At 44.5% G+C, this 20974-nt stretch overlaps 1 protein-coding gene across 3 annotated transcripts in view; it reads left to right on the top strand.

Annotated features, from left to right (window-relative positions):
- Window positions 1–20974, top strand: part of SLCO3A1 (solute carrier organic anion transporter family member 3A1) — a 316038-nt gene that overhangs the window by 289192 nt on the left and 5872 nt on the right. Inside the window, exons 8-10 of one of the 3 annotated variants that reach the window (XM_007990478.3) lie at window positions 57–232; window positions 5388–5452; window positions 17223–17465. In XM_007990478.3, coding sequence (XP_007988669.1) covers window positions 57–232; window positions 5388–5452; window positions 17223–17465 — 484 coding nt within the window. Of the gene's footprint in view, window positions 1–56; window positions 233–5387; window positions 5453–17222; window positions 20368–20974 lie in introns of those variants that run through there. The other 2 variants (XM_007990477.3, XM_007990479.3) reach the window with 2 other exon arrangements.

The following is a 20974-nucleotide window of genomic DNA, read 5'->3' as shown; positions in this document are numbered from 1 at the left end:
TGCCTTTGGAAACTGGAGATACCCCCAGATAAAAGGGCTGAACGCTTCCCTTTCAGAATCTCACGGGCTGTGCGTGCCTCACCACCGTCCCTGCTGAGAATGCGACCGTGGTTCCTGGAAAATGCCCCAGTCCTGGGTGCCAAGAGGCCTTCCTTACCTTCCTCTGTGTGATGTGTATCTGCAGCCTGATCGGTGCCATGGCACAGACACCCTCAGTCATCATCCTCATCAGGTAAGCCATCGGCACAGCCCCACCTCTCCTCCTTTCCACCTAGTGTTCATCTGCAGGCCTCCCAGGGACCGGAGCTTCAGACAACATAGGAATCTCTCGAGCCAGGTGGGCTAGGGCCACAGCAAGGAGCGCAGCTTCTCTAGGCTGCTGGGAATCAATTATGTTTGATAGGGACCTCCCACCAAGAGAAGAAGGCAGGACATGGGGGAGAAGACAGCACTTTCATATTCTCCCAGAAATAGACCTGCAGGCAATTTTGAAAAGGAGCCTGCATCGAGCCTTACAGGACGCAGCCTTGTTGGAGGAAAATGAAAATGGCATCAGTGCCCGGCCCCCACCACCCTGCCATTGCTTAGCCATATGAACGTGGGCACTTCCCCCTAGACTTGCTTCTGAATCTGTAGCTGGGGGTGATATGACCCATCCTGCCTGCCTCCCGCAGTGGAGCAGGACCCACTGAGAGCTGAGACCATGTGTGTACAAACTCAGTAGAGATGTGACGGGTTAGTGTGCAGCATGGCTCATGGCAGGTGAGCAGTGACCATTCTTATCCAAAGAGGTTGTTGGAGAGAGCCAACCAAAATTCTATTGTTACCTGTCTCTGGGGATCTGTCCTGGGGACAGATGAGATACCTCAAAGATGAGCCATTAGTAATATTCTGAGTAACTTTTATCATTTGCAGAGTTACCTAGATTTGCGTTGGAAACCCAGAAGTGAACTAACACATAGCCTGCCGTTCATCTGAATCAGGGGAAGGCCCGCTACACAAAGACTCATCAGCTGGGCGTGGTGGCTCACGCCTATAATCCCAGCACTTTGGGAGGCTGAGGTGGGAGGATCGCTTGAGCCCAGGGGTTTGAGACCAGCCTGGCCAACATGGAGAAACCTCGTGATGGCACACACCTGTAATCCCAGCTACTTGGGAGGCTGAGGCAGGAGAATTGCTTGAACCCAGGAGGTGGAAGTTGCAGTGAGCTGAGGTCATGCCACTGCACTCCAGCCTGGGAGACAGAGCAAGACTCTGTCTCAGGGAAAAAAAAAAAAAAAAAAAAAAAAGACAGACTTGCCTTCTTGGGATGCAGTTATCTAAGTGAACAGATTCAATAGCAAGGGCTGGAAATAAAAGTAGGAATGAAACGCATGGAAGTACCCAGTGTCCATGCACCTCACCTCTATTTTATTTAGCTTCTCTCTTCGCCACCACATTTCCTCATCTTTGTTATGAATTCCAACGAAGAGGATTTTTACAAGTGCTCATGTTACCTAGAACATCATTAGCAAGGCCTTTTGAATGTGCAGAGCATTAAGGGTACAATAGCAAATTGCCATTTTATACTACGTTTGAAAAATAAATTTTAAAAATTGACACCCAGTGCTTACAAGGCTGTATCAAAACTGACAAAATCACAAATTGCTGGTGGCATAGGAAAAGGCTATCACTCCTTTCAAAAAAGCAATATAGCAATGTGAGTCAAGAGCCATAAAAATATTCAGACCCTTTTATTTAGTAACCCTGCCCCTTGCCATTTATCTTTAAAAAGTACTTCTCTACAAGAAAAAAAAAGAGCTCAATGCAGACAGATTTTTATTACAACGTTAACTATAATAGCAGAAAACCCTGAATTGGAATAGTCAGTTAAATTATGGCACTGCAGCTCCATGGAATAATGAAAATTCTTAAGAATGTGAAAGTGTTTATGAAATGAACTATTGAATTTAAAACTATTTAGAGAAGATGATTATGTATAAGATGCATTTGGACAAAACCCATCAGATCTCATGTATAGGTTTTAGGTGGCTGCCTTACGAGTAGTTTATTTTTCATTATTAGATGTTCTCGTGAAGTTATATTGTGATATTCATACACTAAAGGCACCGAGAAGCATGAAAAATGACTAGTCTCTTATTTGCTTGCCCCATGACTCCTGTGCAAAAACCCAGCCTCTAGACACTCACTAGTGGTGACTACCAAACATGGAAAGTTTGTTGAAATTCTTAATCACTTCCAAATCTCAGCTTGATAAACAGCTCTTGGAGCTTTGCTGGAAATATTTGATTCCCTCTAAATTAATCAGCAACAGATGGCCTAAATGACCTAGGCTTATAACTCCACGCTGTGCTGGAAGCACACACTATGCATTGTCCATGTTGAGAGGTCCAAGACACAGCTTTATTCCATCACCTTCCTAGTCTGATTTGCCATCACAGATGTCTCAGGCTGGCACAAGAGCACAGATGTGCACCAGCCCTTGCCCCCTCCCAGAAGAATGGACCCACTGTCATGCCAAACAGGACCATCCCACCAACAACAGTGCTCAGAACATCTGGAAGCGAGGTTAAAAGCTGATGCTCAGCCCCTCTTAGGTCCCACACTGGGCTCTGAGAGTAATTAGGCGGTGTTCTCAAGGTCACCCAGCTAGTACGTTTAGAGCTAAGACTCCCTCCCCAGTGTTGTCCAGAGCTTTCAATAGTGTTTGCACAGAGCCCTCCATTTCTTCATAACTCAAGCCAAGAAGGATTATTATTCTCATAGGAACCAGTTTCCCAACAGGATATGAAGGGAGATCTTAGCACCTTGCTCACTTTGTTCCTAGTGACATGATAGCTGAAAGGAAATCAAATTTCAGGTGATAAATATTCTAACTCATTATACCAGCGTGCTTTCTTGATAAGGAGAATTTGCCTCTATTTATGTGTCTTTCAAGTCAATGCTTTCAAATGAAAGTGCAAAAGCCGGAGCCGTGGAGCTGATAATAGCTTTGAAGAACTTGGATTTTGTAACGTGCACATTCTAAAGAGTACTGACTGTGTTTCTGTCCAGAGTCACGTCCCCATCACTTAATGAAAGTCGTGACCTGCTACCCTGGGTTGACTTACCTGTACTGTATTCTTTCTAATTGAGAAGAGATGTGTTTTCCCTGAAAATCTTAGAAACAGTGGCCAAGATTGTAAAAACTCCAGTGTCTTCATCCATTCAGGCTGCTATAACAAAATACCTAGACTCAGTGGCTTGCAAACAACAGGCATTTATTTCTCTCAGTTCTGGAAACTGGGGCGTTTAAGATCAAGGTGCAAGCAGATGTGCTGTCTGGTGAGGGCTGGCTTCCTGGTTCAGAGATGTGCCTTGCTGCCATGCCGTCGCTTAGAAGGGGTGAGGTAATTCTCTGGGGCATCCTTTATAAGGGCACTGGTCGTATTCACAAAAGCAAGAGTCTTCATGACCTAATAATCGTCTTTCAAAGGCCCCACCATTACCTTAGGGGTTAAGTTTTAATGTGTGAAGTTGGGGAGGACACATCCTTCTTGGATTGTCACTGGGTTTGTCATGCCAAGAAACCAAAGACATGCCCACCTGAGGCTCAAGCCAAGTGGTAGCTCGTTGGATAGATATCATTGGATGGCTGGATGAATGACCTCTGAAATCATTTAAGAATATTATTCTAGCCAAGTGTATGGACTAGGTTAATATCCTGTGTACTGGATATCCTGTTGGTAACTTTGTTATTAACGTTTATTTCTACGGAATTGATTTCTAGGCCCTCCTTGCATCTCATGGGTCGCTCAGTCACACTGAAGTGCTCCTGGGTGTTTCTAAAGGCTCAGCCACACTGGACTGGTTCTACACCTAGCCAGGTCCTTCCAGGAAGCATAGAAGTGTGATTTCTTCCCCCTCTCCCCTGGGGACTCATGATGGCAACAGATAAGAGGAAGGTTCTTTGCCACTGGTGCTCAGGATGACCTGAAGCACATATGCATGTGGTCAGTCAGCTATCTTCCCCTTAAAATGCCTTCACGACCAAGCCAAGAAAGGGCTACCCTCCCACCCACTTACACTGTCACTTAGCACATGCTGGGCACCACACATGGTGCTAGGGTTGAGGTCATGATGATAAACAAGACACAAATAGTCTTTGGCCTCAGGACAGAAGACAAGCATTGAAGAAATACCAGTTGCAAGAGTAAGAGGTATTACAAAGGAGACTGTGGTATCAGCTATGTGGACCCATCTATCTGAAATTGGTCAATGTTTGCGAACTTCTTTCTACTCTCCTATCCCAGAAAATGTTACACTCTGGAAATGCTCTAGAAAATACATAGAAGACCATTCTAAGGGACTGTTCTGAGGAAACCAAGGCCAGGGAGATTGGATCACTTTGAAACAACTGTAATTACATGAAGGTACCTTTCCAATTTAAAAGGTGCTTGTATTAGTCAGGGTTTTCTAGAGGGACAGAATAGGAGATACAGATATATGTAGATATATGTTTATTAAGTATTAACTCACATGATCAACATCATCCCACAATAGGTCATCGGCCAGCTGAGGAGCAAGGAAACCCAGTCTGGGTCCCAAACTGAAGAACTAGGAGTCCAATGTTCGAGGGCAGGAACGGTCCAGCATGGGAGAAAGATGTAGGTTGGAAGACTAGGCCCATCTGGTATTTTCATGTTTTTCTGCCTGCTTTATATTCTAGCTGTGCTGGCAGCTGATTAGACAATGCCTTCCCAGATTGAGGCTGGGTCTACTTTTCCCAGCCCACTGACTCAAATGTTAATCTCCTGTGGCAACACCCTCACCAACACACCCAGGATCAATACTTTACATCCTTCAACCAAGTTGACGCCCAATATTAACCATCACAGTGCTGAAACATGCTAAGTGGATTATTTCCCAAATGGTCCATCCAGGGTGTCCAACCATGCTAACCTGGTGGATTTCACAAAATGACTAGAGAATGGTAAATGTGCTCATGGTTTCAGCCTGTTTGTGAAGCATACGGGGAATTATTTTCTCAGTTGATGTTTTCCCCCCCAATACATGTACCCCACCAACTTAAGATGCTTCCTGATCTCAGCAAAACCAACATGTCTTTAAATGTAGGCTTTATGACCACATTTGCATTCTGTCCTTCAAATGACAAGGTTAGCTCCAGTTATTAAAAAACACTGTTAAATTCCTAAACTTATCTTGGCACCACAGTTGCAGTTATTTTTCAGACTTTAGGCAGGGACAAAAAAAAGGTACTATTAGTAATTTTCTAAAGAAGAGCTCTGATGGACAGCAGCAAATGACTCTGGGGTCTGTTAATTACAGGAGAGTGATAAGAATCTTTTTTTTTTTTTTTCTTTTTCTCTTCATCTCTTTGCACGTAGGACAGTCAGCCCTGAACTCAAGTCTTACGCTTTGGGAGTTCTTTTTCTCCTCCTTCGTTTGTTGGGTATGTATTATCTCTTTATTTCCTCAATAATGAATTGGATGCTTATTACTAGGTGAGTAAATATCAGAGAAATTATCCCATTTCCTAGGTCTGTCTCTTTTTTCTTTGAAGTTTAATTATTAGTAAATACGAAATGTTAAGTCTCAAAATTTGAGTCAGAGATAAACTCAGACACTGCCTGTATATCACAAAGTTCTCATTTATACCAACTCTTATCTTCATGCCACCCTGAATTCTCATTGGCATAAGGAGGAAAAGTGATGGCACCAAAGGGGAAAAAAATCTGGTGGTGTAATTTGGCATCTTCATTAAGCAAGCCATGAGCAGCTTGTGAAATGCTTCATTTATGGGGCCGCCAGCTGGGAGAGAGAGGCGTTCTCACAATGCCTTGAAAATGGAAACTTCACATCCTTTAAATTTTTCCAAACTGAGTTTGTTTACCGTGAATTTCTGGGATGGGGCAAATGTGACCTTCATGCTATAGGGCCCACGTTTCAAGATTTGGTATGGGAAGAAGGAATAAAGTCTAACCCTCTTTTTTTTTTTTTTTTTTTTTTTTGAGACGGAGTCTCGCTCTATCGCCCAGGCTGGAGTGCAGTGGCCGGATCTCAGCTCACTGCAAGCTCCGCCTCCTGGGTTCACGCCATTCTCCTGCCTCGGCCTCCCGAGTAGCTGGGACTACAGGCGCCCACCACCTCGCCCGGCTAGTTTTTTGTATTTTTTTTTTTTTTTTTTTTTTTTTTTTAGTAGAGACAGGGTTTCACCGTGTTAGCCAGGATGGTCTCGATCTCCTGACCTCGTGATCCGCCCGTCTCGGCCTCCCAAAGTGCTGGGATTACAGGCTTGAGCGTCCGCGCCTGGCCTAACCCTCTCATTTTTAAGATAGGCAAAAGGAAGATGAGATAGTCCATGGTTCACCCGAGGTCCTTCCTGTGCACTGGCTGGGCTAAAGCTGGGCCTGGTTCCCAGCTATGCTTGCCTTTCTCTTGCCATACCATACTGTTGCTTTATGAGCATTCTTTTGTTAAGGCCAAAATCAAGATAACTTTTTTCCTTGAATAATAGGACAGTCACCTTCCCCAGTGGGCTTTAAATGGCATCTGAATGTAGAAAGGAAAACAACCATGACCTGTATTTTTAGAGTAGAAATAAAATTCCTCATTGCAAGTATATAATTGTGGATAAGCACAGATACCTAGCTATAGAAATGTTTGTAAAAGTGGAAAATTGGCAGCAACCCAAAAGCCCAACAGTAGGCAATTAGTTAAATCAGTTATGGTCTATAATCGCAGTAGGATTTATGTTCCCCTTTAAAATTCTGGAAAGAAAAATATAGACTTAGAAAGGGCATGTGATATGTGGAAGGGGGAAAAAAAAAGAGGTCTGTAATGTAATAAAATAGGAAAATATTGCAAAAGATATTTTAAAAATATCAGCTATTATCTTTGAGTAATAAGGTTATATTTTCTAAATTTGTTTTAAAGTTTTGAACGAAATGTCTGTTACTTTATAAGACTTTTATATATCGATATATGAAAGCAAAATATTAACCTTTAGATCCATTAAGGTCCTCCCTGGGGAATGGCAAATACATAGCATATGTCTCTCCTCACCTCCCTTCTCTGTCTATAGCAAAAACCTTTCCATCAATCTCTGATCATTCCCTCTGTGCCTGGTAGAAGACCTCAGAATACTCTCAACCACTAACAATCCATGTTTCTTGGTATATACATGCGAACTCAAATGGCATTGTCTTATGTCTAAGTCATGGAAAATAGAAGTGCTGTAGGTGTGAAGATGCCCCAATTAAAACAAGTTCAGTGAGAATTCAAAGTAAAGCATTTGGGCCTTCCTGGGAAGCTGTAGTAGCATGCAGAAATACCAAGGCAGAGTTATGATCGTGCTGATTTTTTCCTATCAGTGGGAGGGTGCAATCTGCATACATCATTACACCCCTACTCTCAAGGCAGTGTGGGGTGGATCGATAGGTGGATGTGTAATACAAACTGGAACATTGGGACCCTTATTTCTGCAAATGGTAAAGCCATTCCACATATGCATTTGTTCAAGAAGCTAATGTTTATTGACAACCTATTGTGAAAACCTATTGTGTTCTAAGCCATGAACCATCCCCAGGTAAGTGACCTCAGCTCTGCCCTTATGAGTCCTCTGGGGCTGGCCAGGGAAGCTAAGAGCCCAGCCTTCTAATCTGTGGAGTTGCTGTGGAGATCTCTGCACTTCTAGACGGATATTAAGGACTCAACACAACTGGCAAAACATTTTTTTGATAGCACAAGATGAAAAACAATTTGCAAGCTATTTCTGAAAAGTTAATGAAAATTACAGGACAGTTGAAAGTGAAAGTGAACATTATGAGGCATATGATACTGTTAAAATCATCATACACTGCTGTAAAGCAGTTTCACTATCTGTACGTCTGCCCCAGGAATAATCAACCAGGTATTACCTAGAATAGTGTTTTCAACTTCTGCAACTGTAATCTAGCGCAAGAGATGACAAGTTTTGCATTATGGCCCAGTACACACATGCCTATGGCTAGATACAGCTGAAACCAAAAAAAAATCATGAAAAAATACTCACTCTAATAGGTATGACACATTCTGACATTTTCTATTCTAGTCTATTACATGCTTTTAAAAAAGTTGGTCATGACCCACTCTATTGATTTTATTGCCCATTATGAGTCTTAAATTAAAGACTGGAAAACCCTGCTCTAGAAGACTATGACACAGCTTCATCTTTTAATTAAAAGCAGCTCATCGAAGAAGTCTTAGCATTTGGCCTAATTCCCTTTCTTGCAGGACCCAGTAAGATTAACCACCATTATTGTTAATGAAAGGCCGGCAAAGACATCAGATCCTGTGGCATTCTCAACTTTTGTGCTGGCCTAGCAAGGGTAATGAGGATACAATGGGGACATCACAGGTTAGTGTGACAAGATTCAAGTTGGCACAGGTGTCACAGGAATATGTAGAAGGGACTCCTAATCTTGCCTCGGGATGGGAGCAGTGGGTTTGGACAGGATGTGATGTCTACGCTCGGCTCTGGGGAAGGAGTAAGAGTCATACAGATGAGCAGGGAGAAGGACTTAAGGGGTCAAAGCCTGGGAATGAACAAAGGTCCTAGCATGTTTGGGGGCTGCAGAAGGCCCAGACTGGAGGGAAAAGGGGGACAGCAGAAGATGGAGCTGGAGAGGGTAGTGGATGAGGGACTTGGTCAGGAAGAGCTTCTGCCCTGTTGCTGCATTTGACCTTTATCTCAGGAGGCTGAGGCAGAAGAATCCCTTGAACCCAGGAGGCAAATGAAAGTTGTTGATGGGCTTTAACCAGAGAGTGACAGGATCTATTGTGTATTTTAGAAAGGGCTTGTCTGCCATGTGGAGAATGAGAACATGGCTGAAGAAGTTGCTGGTGTAATGAAGTGAATGACGGAGGCTCGTGCTGAGATGGTGCTCGCAGGATGGGGAGAGGGTAGGGTTGAGAAATAAAAGGAGGAAACTGCATTATTCTCTGAGTGGAAGCATAAGGACTGGAAGGGGCACCCACAGTGCCCGCTCCTAAGAAAGACTTGGGTCATGTGGTGAACAGAGGAATTATTTATGAGACAGGAAGAAAGGATGTGGAGCAAGTTGGGAGTGGTGTAGACCAGCACTGTCCAATGGAGCGTTCTGTGATGATGGAAATGTTCTCTGTCTGTACCACAGGTGCTGTTGCACACTTGAAATGTGGCTTCTGTAGCCTACTTATTTTTATTCATTGTCACGTAAGTAGCCAGATGTGGCCAGTGTCTGCCATACTGGACAATGAGGGGGCTATCTTTGATGCACCACCCAAGTGGAATAGGGGCACGGGAAGACCCTCTTTCCAGACACTTGGGTGTACGTGAATAGGGCAGGAGCTAGAAATGAATGTGAGATTGGTCTCCCTTGTTGCCTTACAACGCCAATGGCAAGGAGTTGGTAGAAAGGGCCAAGGCAGGGCCTGCAGAGGCACTGGTGAGTGGGGCACTGGGAGTGGCCCCAGCACCCTGGAATAGAAGCAGAAGCATGGCAGGAGAGTGGAGCAAAGAAGCTGAGGATGATGATCAAAGTAGGTCTGAGATGGGAGAAAGGAGAAAGGACAAAGATACAGGAATTGTAAAAACTAGTTGTAATTAATAATGGCAAAAGAGAACTGGAGGCTGTGGCCAAAGCCTCATTGTCTGACTTCGAGATTATAGAAGTGGAGCAGTTCTGACCAATGACAAAGCCCAGGGTGTTGCTGGCCAGAGAGGGACGGGGTCAACAGCCTGCATGTTGCGAGTGAGTTCATGAAAGGCTCACACGGACAAGTTTATGTTGAGTAGGGGAGGAAGACACTGAGCTGGAGAAGGGTCAGTGAATTCAGAGTAAACTGAACGATCTACTCATAGCAGAATTCCTGGTATAATTGAGTCCATCCTTCTTTATTCTTCTGCAGTTGTCTTGGCTGCTCCTTTTCTCTCCGGGCTGTGGGCAAACTCTCTGCTCCTGAGTTGGTCTAGAATCTTGTTCCTGGGGCCTACTGCTTGCCAGGGTGTTACACCAAATTAAATTAGTGGAAACAAACATGCATGGAGACTCTTTCACATCCAAGGTGCTGTCTAGGGGCTGCTCAGGGTGTACAGATAAGTAGGTGCTTATATCCTGCCTCTGGTGGCTCCAGTAGGAGAACGAAGCAAGTGTGGGGAAGGTGTGGGGTTAGAAGAGTTATAGAGGGCCTTGATTTTCAAGGGGAGAAATTATACTTGGCTGAGTAGTTGCCAGTGTGGAGCAAATGGGAGCTTCAGATGGGAGAGTGAATATACATTCAGAATTCTGCTTTAGGTAGAGCAACCGGTGAGCAGGGCATGAGGTTTAGCAGGATGCAGGATAACCCACCAAAAGCATTGAAGTGAGAAGCTGACCTCCAGCGAAGCAGTGGGGTTGAAAGGCAAAGACAGAGCCTCTATTGAGGCCCCCCAACCCAACTGACCTAAGTAAAAGTGAAAGAGAAGCAACAAAGCTCAAGATGAGGCTGAGGTTTGGAGCCCCTGGGACTGGGGCTATGGAGAAGCCTTTAATAGAATAAGAGATACAATAGATCAAGTGTCTCAGGGTATCGTTAGGAATAGGCTTAGCTTCCACAATACCACCACAAACTCTCCACACACTAACCCCACCTCTTAATTTTCCAGCGTGCCTGCCTGGCCAAAAGCAGGGGAAGGCCCTCGGGGTACGTTTCTGTAGGCAGGGGTCATTCCTGAGCAGACCGTCCTTGGTCTGGGGTGATCTGTGAATTACTCTAGAAAAGTACATCCTAGACACTCGTGATGTGGCTTGTCAGACATTTGTTGAGTTCCTGCTGTGAGCACCGTCTTGCATATGACGAAGTTTATAGGCAAGTGGAGAAATGAACGTGTTAAATGCTGCTTTGGAAGAAGTAAGCACAGCATGCCAGGGGCCCCAGGTGAGAGATGAGAGGGAGTGAGATACGGCGGTGTGATGCATGGAAGACCCCTTCCACTTGCCTGTGCTTTTAATTGTTCATTTGGCGAACATATGTTAGGTGCCAGCCATGTGCCCTGGCTGTGTCAGCAGTGTCAGCAGTGTACCTCACCTCCTGATGTACCTGCACATCATGATCTGCCTCCCTTACCTGCGCTGAGGTGACCTCCAGTATTTACCATGGGCCCTCTACAGTCAGTCACACCTGCTCTTGAGCCTAGCTCTGCCTTTCCTGACCATGTGGCAGATTATTTAAGCTCTCTGGGCCTTAGCAACTTTAACAAGGGGTCCAGGAATGAAAGGAGAACATAGTAGCTGCTCCAGACTCTCCAGTTTAAGAAAAGTAAAAGTCAGGTGTCACTGGAAAACAGCCCAGATTCTTTCTTGACATTGCTGAAGCAGAGAACTCATTAATCCTTCCAGGAGAATACACTTTTCAGCATCTCCCTTTCTAGCTGGTGCTGGACATAACAGTAATTCCACCAGGTTGAATAGAGATTCCATGGTGAATTCAAGTCTTGGCAGGTAAGCCGGAGAGAAACAGATGTCTTTTTAAATGTAAATGGCCATAATTTTCAGCTTCCATTTTGTCCCATAAAGGAATTTGAACTTATTTTTCTTACAAAAGCCTTTCAGTTCACCTTTTAAGTTTAGACTAAGGAATATAAATAGGCCTAGCCTTTTCAACTAAGAGAGTAAGTTAAATAGCCAAGATATAAGGCCCTGAGGTTTAATCTCTGTTAATAGATTTCAGAAAAACAGAGACTGTTCTTAAACAGTGCAGCAATTTATGCATTGAAATATATACAGCTGCAATTTAAGCCAGAGTGTAATAGATTTAGTCCTTTTAATATTCCCTGTAATAGCGGAGAACAGCATTGAGCCTGCACATACCCTCCTCAGCACACGGTGGGTTCCCTCTTAACACCTGCTTCATCCACAAGTTCCTGCCTAGAGGATTTAGGGAGAAGAGAAGATATAAAAAGAGAGAGAACTGCTCTTGCAGGCTTTAGGGAAGAGAGCATTTCTTCAGAAGACGCAGTTACTAAAGATACACCACCATCATCAAGCTCCCTTGTAACTAAGGAATCCAGAGTGAAGGTGCTCAAAACCAGAGGGACACTGACGTACACCTGGCCCCCCTTGGCCTCCCTTCTAGATGCACCTGATTGTCCTCCAAAACTGACTTATGATGTGGAGATTTTTTTATTTTATTTTATTATTTTTTTTGAGACGGAGTCTCAGTCTGTCACCCAGGCTGGAGTGCAGTGGTGTGATCTTGGCTCACTGCAACCTCCGCCTCCTGGGTTCAGGCGATTCTCCTGCCTCGGCCTCCGGAGTAGATGTGGAGAATTCTTGCCAGTGGAGGTTATTCACTGAATCACAGCTTGAAAGGTTTTCTGCAACTCTTTCTCTAGAGGTGGTGAACTTAAGAGAGGACGGATTTTCATTTACCCGAAAGAGTTCAGAACAAAAGCCAAGCAGCAGTAAGGGAAGCAGATTTTTGGAGCGCCCACCCTGTGAGAGCTTTCTCAAATGGCGTCCCATTGATTCTTACAAAAGCTCTGCCTGAAGGTATGATTGTGCCCATTGTATAAACAGCGAAACTGAGATTCACTAAAGTTGTGTGAATCACACAGTTCCCAAGTGGCAGAATTAGAATTCAAAATCAGCTGTCTCTGGTTCATAAATTTGCATTTCCTCCCCGTCACCAAAACTTCAGATGTGAACTCCCTGTCTGACCAAAGCCTACAACGATGACAACTCCGTGTCTCTTCCTGCTGACAAGCACAGTACCTGCCATTACTGCCTCAGGTGTCCAGCGAAATACGGAGTTTGTTTACAAAATAAGTCTCCCAGCGTTCTCTATGTATTAGCAACCCCAGAGAAGGAAGGGCTGCCTGCTTTGCAAAGATCAAACTCCCTGTGTGTTTCACCCTCTGCACACTTCAAAACCAGGCTTCTACAAGCCAGTTACTCCAGGAGCTTAGCAAAAGGGTAAATAAAATGTTCTCTGTATCCCTGGAAATCCCCAATAAGAGCTCTAAAGTCTTCTCAAATCAACAAACTCTGAATTAGAAGAAAGGAGATTACTGCGTTTGGAGTTTTGAAATATCAAACCTGGAACAAATAATCTCTCTCACTCTCAGTTTATTTGTATGTGAAATAAGGCGGGGCAGGGGGAGTGGTTATGGAGGGGATGCATAATGGATTAGAGCATTCTATACAGTCCTGGGTGGGGGGAATTAATGATACTACTTATCATGACAGTTGCCACACTCACACTGTAGCAGTCTCCCATTTGTCTACGGGGAACCAACTCCTTGCAGGGACTGCCTGAGTTTTTGTTTGGTCCAACTGAGTGATAGACATATAAGGATGCAGGGCTGGGCATGAAAATGAGTCACCAAGGTGGGACTCCCTTCTGTGACTCATCAGGTGAGTTCCAGAATGGCAGAGGCCTCTAACAAAAAAGATGCAATCAGTTCGTCTCTGGTACTCTCCGCACACCTGCAATTTAGGACCTGATAGCTAGAGATCCCCTTTGGGAAAGAATTTTAAGTGAATATGAAGGAAAAGATGAATTTGATGGAAAAGAAAGTCAATATTTTCACTATTCAGAAGTATAAAAGGAATGTCATAAAGGTTATACTTAAGGTACTTAACCTAGAGTTTATTCTAAAATACCACCCCAAATCCCCTATCTAACATGAATAAGGTGGCAAAAGTTCTGGTTACATGGAAAGATCAGACGCTTGCAAAACACTCACACACACACCTCATTTGTGTAGTGTTTACTTAGCCCTTACCAAGCAGGTGGTATTAGCTCCATTTTAAAGAAGAAACAGACAGTGAAAGATCAAGTGACTTTCTCCAGGGCTTTTGGCACCTTGAAATTTCTTTCATCTCAGCTGGGTGCAGTGGCTCACGCCTGTAATCCCAGCACTTTGGGAGGCCAAGGCAGGCGGATCACAAGGTCAAGAGATCGAGACCATCCTGGCCAACACAGTGAAACCCCATCTCTACTAAAAATACAAAAATTAGCTGGGCGTGGTGGCATGCACCTGTAGTCCCAGCTACTCGGGAGGCTGAGGCAGGAGAATCACTTGAACCCGGGAGGCAGAGGTTGCAGTGAGCCAAGATCGTGCCACTGCACTCCAGCCTGGCCACAGAGCAAGACTCCGTCTCAAAAACAAACAAAAAAATGTTATATTTCATCTCTACCACGAAAGCTCTCTAAAATACTGAGCAGAGCATAGCATGAAAAACTTTGGTAGGTTTTTTTTTTTTTTTTTCTGGAGACAGTATCCCATTCTGTCCCCTAGGCTGGAATGCCATGGTGTGATCATGGCTCACTGCAGCCTGGAACTCCTGGGCTCAAGCGATCCTCCCATCAGCCTCCTGAGTACTTAGCTTTCACATTGCTGTTTAAAGGTTTTGTCAGCTGGTAGTGGAGCTTGACAATAGCCAAGATAAAATTGCCATCTTTATCACATGGAGGTATGCCCTACTTGAAAGACAACCAAATATTATAAAAATTCTCACTCAGGTACATGAATGAGTTACATAGTGGTATTTTAGAGGGATATTTTGGTTTTAACAAATATTAACAAATGATTCATGTTGCAAATTTCCTTCGATGTGCTTAAAATAGGACCTGATTTGCACCGACCTGGAATTTGTATCCAAGCATCCATGCACTATAGAGCAAGGGACACCTACCTGTACCCTCAGTTCCTTCCCACAGCAAAGCGTTTACTAAAGGTGTCCTCTCTAACCTTGGCTCACCATCGCCAGGTAATGAGTGTCTAGAACAAAGTGAAATGACCTCAAGAAAGGTCACAAGGAAGGAGGAGCATTTGGGAGCTACTCACAATATAATGATTATGCCCCATGCAGAGAGAGGAAGGTGAATGGATTTGCTTTGCCCTGCTGTGCCACAGAAACAGGCCACATTAGTTCCATTTATCTCTAGGTCTATCTGTAATACAAACCGGCTCCAGATCTTCATTTTTTACATAAATAATGTGGCATGTGGCTTAGTTTCTATTATGCGGTTGCCATGGCAGTTCCTCCAGTTGGCTCTTTTTCAGTGAAATGAAAAAAGGCACTTGTTAGGGGGCAGGGAAAATGCACAGGGTTGGTGGGGAAGGGCTCAGACACCTGGGCAGCCTTTGGGATCACAGGGAATGCTAGGAATATGAGCTTCCATTTGGCAGGACCACAGTCCGACCTCGTAGCCGGAAAGAAGGAAGCAAGTTGTGTGGGATTTTGAGCTTGGAGCTTATTTATTAAATCGAGCTGCTTGGGAAGTTTAATGAGGTTTCAACCAGAAATCTTCTCGGGGCTTCTCTTTGGGGTAACAAGCAGTGGGAGTGGAGAGTTCCTAGGAGAAGTCCAGAAGCACCTGGGCCGAGAGCCTGGCACTCTGCCAAGCTCGTTAGCACTGATAGGGTAACACAGCCCTTCTCTCACCCGATTCCAGGCCTGTCATTAAAACCAGGGGAAGGGCTGCTTCCTTCATTAAACCTTCCCTCTCTCCCTGACTGCCTTTGGAGGCCCCCACAGAACAGAGGTGCTGCTGTGCTTATCATGCACGTGTTGTTATTCTGGCGATCATGGATGGACTTCAGGGGCCTATGAACCCCCTGAAATACGAGTTTGATTTTATGGGTAGGTGTATTTTTCAGGGCTATGGGTCTAGATCTCATCAAAATCTCAGAAGGACTTTCCTTAATACAAAATGAAATTCAGATGCTCTAGGACTGGCTCTGCAAGGAACACTCTGGATAGAGGTACGTGGGCCCTGGGATTTTAGAGCTGGCCACACCTAGTTCCAGAGATCACTTCCTCCTTCTGCAGTCTGTCACTGAAGATGGTTGGTACTTTATTCTGGCCTCAAGGTGACAGTTTTTTTTGAACAGTTAATTTGTATTAGTGACTCATCTATGACTTTCCCGTAGTACAGATTACACTCTCCCCCTGCACTCAGAATCACCTGGGAATGTTCAAGTGCTGGGGACTGCGCCGCACACCGAATGCTCCGATTTCATTGGTCTGGGATGGGACACCCTGGATGATGATTGTCATGGGCAGCCAGGTCTGATAACTCAGGGCTAACAGCAGGCAGAGGAACAGGGAACTGAAGTAAGGAAGGGGAAGGGTTTTCATCTCATCTGCCATTTTTGGTGACTGGTTGTAGGTGCCGGAAATGCTCTACCGTGAGGGTTTCAAAACTGGTTACCAACTCATTCTGAGCTGGGAATATTCTTACCCACTGGTAATATACAGGGGAAGGGAAGTTGTCAGTATATATGCAGATATTTTCCATTTTAAACTTTATGTGTATACGCACAGACGTACTTAAGTCCAACTTGTGGTCCCTGCACTCAAGAGCACACACAGCCCTAAAAGCCCCATTCAGAAGAACACCACACATAGTACGCCGCCGCTTTGCAGGTCCCTCAATGAGACTGCACTGCTTTCACTGACACTGAGAATGTTTCCCTTCAAGGAAGACTGTCTTGGCCTTCTCAGGCTCTCAGCAGAGGATGATGACGATGATAATAGCAGCCGTCACTCACTTTACATGGTAAAGTGGCACAGTACACACTGTTCTAGATTTTTTTTTTTTTTTTTTTTTTTTTTTGAGATGGAGTCTCGCTCTGTTGCCCAGGCTGAAGTGCAATGGCACGATCTTGGCTCACTGCTACTTCTGCCTCCCGGGTTCAAGCAATTCTTCTGCCTCAGCCTCCCAAGTAGCTGGGACTACAGGTGTACACCAACATGTACCACAATGCAAATTCCAGGTTGTCTCTTTAGTAGAGACGGGGTTTCACCATGTTGACCAGGCTGGTCTCGAACTCCTGATCTTAGGTGATCCACCTGCCTCAGCCTCCAAAGTACTGGAATTACAGGTGTGAGCCACCATGCCAGGATGATGCTTTCTATGTGTAAAGTTAGTTTTCAGAGCAATCTGGTGAAAACTGTAGTATTATCGTCATCCCCATTTTGCAGATGAGGAAACTAAGGCAGGAGGGTGTAAATAACATGCTCAGATTTATACCATGATAAAAAGGCAGAACTGGGACACAAACTCATGCACTTTGCCTCCTGAGTGTGTCTTTGAGCCATGGAGTCAGACATATTTGCCCAGCAGTGCTATAAGAAAAGCTAGGCAGAGACAGGAACAGGGGAGCACTGGCCACTAGATCCAGAACCTTAACCTTCTTTTCCCTGTGACAGGCTTCATCCCTCCACCCCTCATCTTCGGGGCCGGCATTGATTCCACCTGCCTGTTCTGGAGCACGTTCTGTGGGGAGCAAGGCGCCTGCGTCCTCTACGACAATGTGGTCTACAGATACCTGTATGTCAGCATCGCCATCGCGCTCAAATCCTTCGCCTTCATCCTGTACACCACCACGTGGCAGTGCCTGAGGAAAAACTATAAACGCTACATCAAAAACCACGAGGGCGGGCTGAGCACCAGTGAGTTCTTTGCCTCTACTCTGACCCTAGACAACCTGGGGAGGGACCCTGTGCCCGCAAACCAGACACATAGGACAAAGTTTATCTATAACCTGGAAGACCATGAGTGGTGTGAAAACATGGAGTCCGTTTTATAGTGACTAAAGGAGGGCTGAACTCTGTATTAGTAATCCAAGGGTCATTTTTTTCTTAAAAAAAGAAAAAAAGGTTTCCAAAAAAAAACCAAAACTCAATACACACACAGAGGCACAGACGCACACACACTCAGACAGACACACCGACTTTGTCTTTTTTCTGAACATCAGAGCCAGACAGGATTCAAAATAAGGAGAGAATGAGATCGTGCGGCGGGGTCCTGGAGGCCACTCGCGCGGCTGGGCCACAGAGTCTGCTTTGAAGGCACCTCATGGTTTTCAGGATGCCGACAGCTGCAAGCAACAGGCACTGCCAAATTCAGGGAACAGTGGTGGCCAGCTTGGAGGATGGACATTTCTGGATATACATACACATACAAAACAGAAAACATTTTTTTAAAGTTTACTAAAATAAAAAAAAAATTAAAAAAAAAAAAACACAAGTTGAAAGCATTGCCAGATTAAGCACTAGTGACACACCGCGTGCCACCCTCTTCCTCCAGATGGGGGTGGGGGCGGGCGCACAAGTCGGAGGGGTGGAAGCCCCACTCCTCTCTCTGACTTTCGCAATATGGGTCACTGTGTAGACGACTCACCCAGTCTGCATGTGGTTCAAGGCCCCAGAGTTCTCTCAGTGATGCTAATGGGTGATCTGTGCTGGAGTTTGTAATTGGCACCTCTCGCCAGCTCCATCTCCATGTTCAAGACTGAGGGCCTGAGGGGGAGCCGGGTGGGGGGCCAGCACCTCCCAGTGGCGGGCATCCACCTTCCCCCAGCCCCACAGAGTGACCTCAGGAAGCAGTAGGCCTCGCCTGGCTATGACTGACCCGGCTCAGAGCTGGTGAGACCCAACACAGTCCAAGTCATTTGCTTACATTTGCCAAACATTTTGCCATTTTTAAAAGAAAAAAACACAATCCATATGAATTTCAAACTGTTGTATGTATAATCCTCTAATACTATTTTTAACTACTTCTAAAATCTGTTAACCCTTCAGTCACTAACACAGTTCTCTAGGCCGGATTTATTATGCTGGTTGCTTTTACTTTTTTTTCTCCTTTTTTAATGCACCAAAAATATGTGATACAAGGGATGCAATTAACCTATTGTAATTTTTATCACTTTATCCTCATTCGGATATTCTACAAAAACAAGAATATATAATGTGTTATAAGAAAAAAAAAAAATGCTTCAAAAAGAGAGTGAATATGCAGCCTGCCTTTAAAAGAATCACATTTGAGACAACAGGGGATAATGTGATGAATTGCAAATTTGCCTTTTAGCTTTCTTCCCCATGATTCAGTGATCACTGTCATGGGAAGCCCTTTTATATTCATGCTTGACATTCCAAGAGGCGTTCTTTTCAGCCTGTGGAGGAGAAACTCTTAGATGTGGGTTTGTGGTGTATGGATGCAACACTTCCGGGGATGGGAAAGAAGAACAGTTCCCTAGCACAAGCTGTTAAGAAGTCTGTAGCGTCTCTGATAACAAATAGACCCACAAGCTCCTGGAAACTGTCGTGTGTCCAATGCATGAAAATGTCTCTGACATTTTCAGGGTTAGTCTGGAACTAAGGCCCTTGTCTGTGTTTTGAAAGTGGGTGGACCTCAGAGAATGAACCTGTTATGATTTGGGGTAAGAATCACATTAGAAAACCTCTTGCAACCAGTACACTAGGCCTTCTATGGCCATTTCCATAAGGGGACAGAGCTTAGGTAAAGGCACACACTCATACACAACAAAGGGCCCTGCTAACTTACCGCTCATGCTTCTTCAGTAACCTTTGTTCATGTCACATTCCTGGCGCTGGAAAAAAAACTCAAAGGTTGATTGGTTTGCTTTTTCACCTTGGACACATTTGCAGTTTACCCAGAAGGCAAACAAAGAATCAGGAAATAAAAAATGGTTGGGCATGGGGCAGATATGGTACCAAATTTTTAATGAACGTTGTAAATGAAAAGGCTTGAATGACAGCCCAAATCTAGAGAAAGCACTGAGCAAGACCAACGAAAAGAAAAGCTGTGTCGTGGTGTGGGGCCACCATGATCAGCTACCTGGGGCAGGATGCTTCTGAGACAGGCCTTTCATCTGCTTAGTGTTAGTATGTCCTTGCTTATGAAAATGGGGACACTCATCAGTATGTTAACTAGTAAAGGGGAGATGGTTCTCCAACCACTTCATAAAATATGTATATTCTGTTGTTCCTAAGGCTTTGAGAATATCCTGTACAGGTTTTGGTTTAGTTTTGCAAATGTATTGCTAATAGGTCACTCCTATAGATTATTGCTTGGCCCTTCAAACTCAGTACACACACACTGAGGCCCTTTGACCTAGTGTTTTATGGAACTCTTTGTTTTGAGAGGAAAAAAAAAAGGTTTTTAAAACTCTTTGCATCTTGGACTTTTTTCCCTAAAATTTTAGGATGAACGTGAAAAAGATGTTAGAATAACAGGAAGACAACTCCAGGGCTGAGTTTTATCAGCAATTGGGTATAAATTTAAAGACCCCTGTTGCAAGATGGCTCTGAATTCTGTTGTATTGTCTTTTAAAATTTTAATTTTTCTCATATACTACCGAACAGAAAACTCAGTCTAGATTTAATTTGCCTTTTGTGCTCTAAAGAAGCATTGTACATACAACACTAGATCAGCCCCCTCGATTATCTGTTTGGTTTCAAGTGAATGAAAAGATTTCCTGGTAAGATCGCCATTGGATTTACAGAACACAAAAAATGTACGGGATGGAATAAACCTAGAAAGTGAATGCTAGAGTTCTCTCTCTTCTGCTATAAACTCCTACACCATCTCAGTTGAACATGCCCGGGGTGGATGAAAAGTCTCTCTCTGCTGAAACTGACAGATCTTTGTAACTCCTACGGGTAGACCAAGAAGGTTTGGGTTTTGTTTTTGTTTAACCAATATCATTCCCTCCTATGAAGCAAGCACATTTTGCAAACATGCCTCTCTAGGGGATGCGGTTTGCTGTCTTCTCTCAGCTGAGGCTGTGTGCTGTCAGGGAAAGCTGGCTGTGAGGCACCCTGGGGACGCAGGGTTCCAGAAGGCCACAGCATGGCACGCTGGCTTTCCTCACAGCTAATGAAGGATTGGGAGCAGTCTCCTTTCACGGTCTCCCCAAGGAGCTTGCTGGGAACACTTAACAGACAAAATAATAACTGGAAACCCAAGAGCTCCTAAGGAATCATTTGACAGAGTTGCTAACATCTTCCAAGCAGGAGGGAGCGTGCCTCTCCGTAAAAATCACTTCCTTTTCACCATCTGATCATGGAATAGCTCGCTCTAGCGCTTTTAAAGATTGGTTGAGTGGCATCTGTACATTCCAGTCCCCCGATCCCACTCCCCTGTGTCCAGTAATTGC

This window comes from Chlorocebus sabaeus, chromosome 29, assembly GCF_047675955.1.
Source record: "Chlorocebus sabaeus isolate Y175 chromosome 29, mChlSab1.0.hap1, whole genome shotgun sequence".
NCBI classification, from domain to species: domain Eukaryota; kingdom Metazoa; phylum Chordata; class Mammalia; order Primates; family Cercopithecidae; genus Chlorocebus; species Chlorocebus sabaeus.
This window is presented reverse-complemented; position numbering and strand designations above follow the sequence as displayed.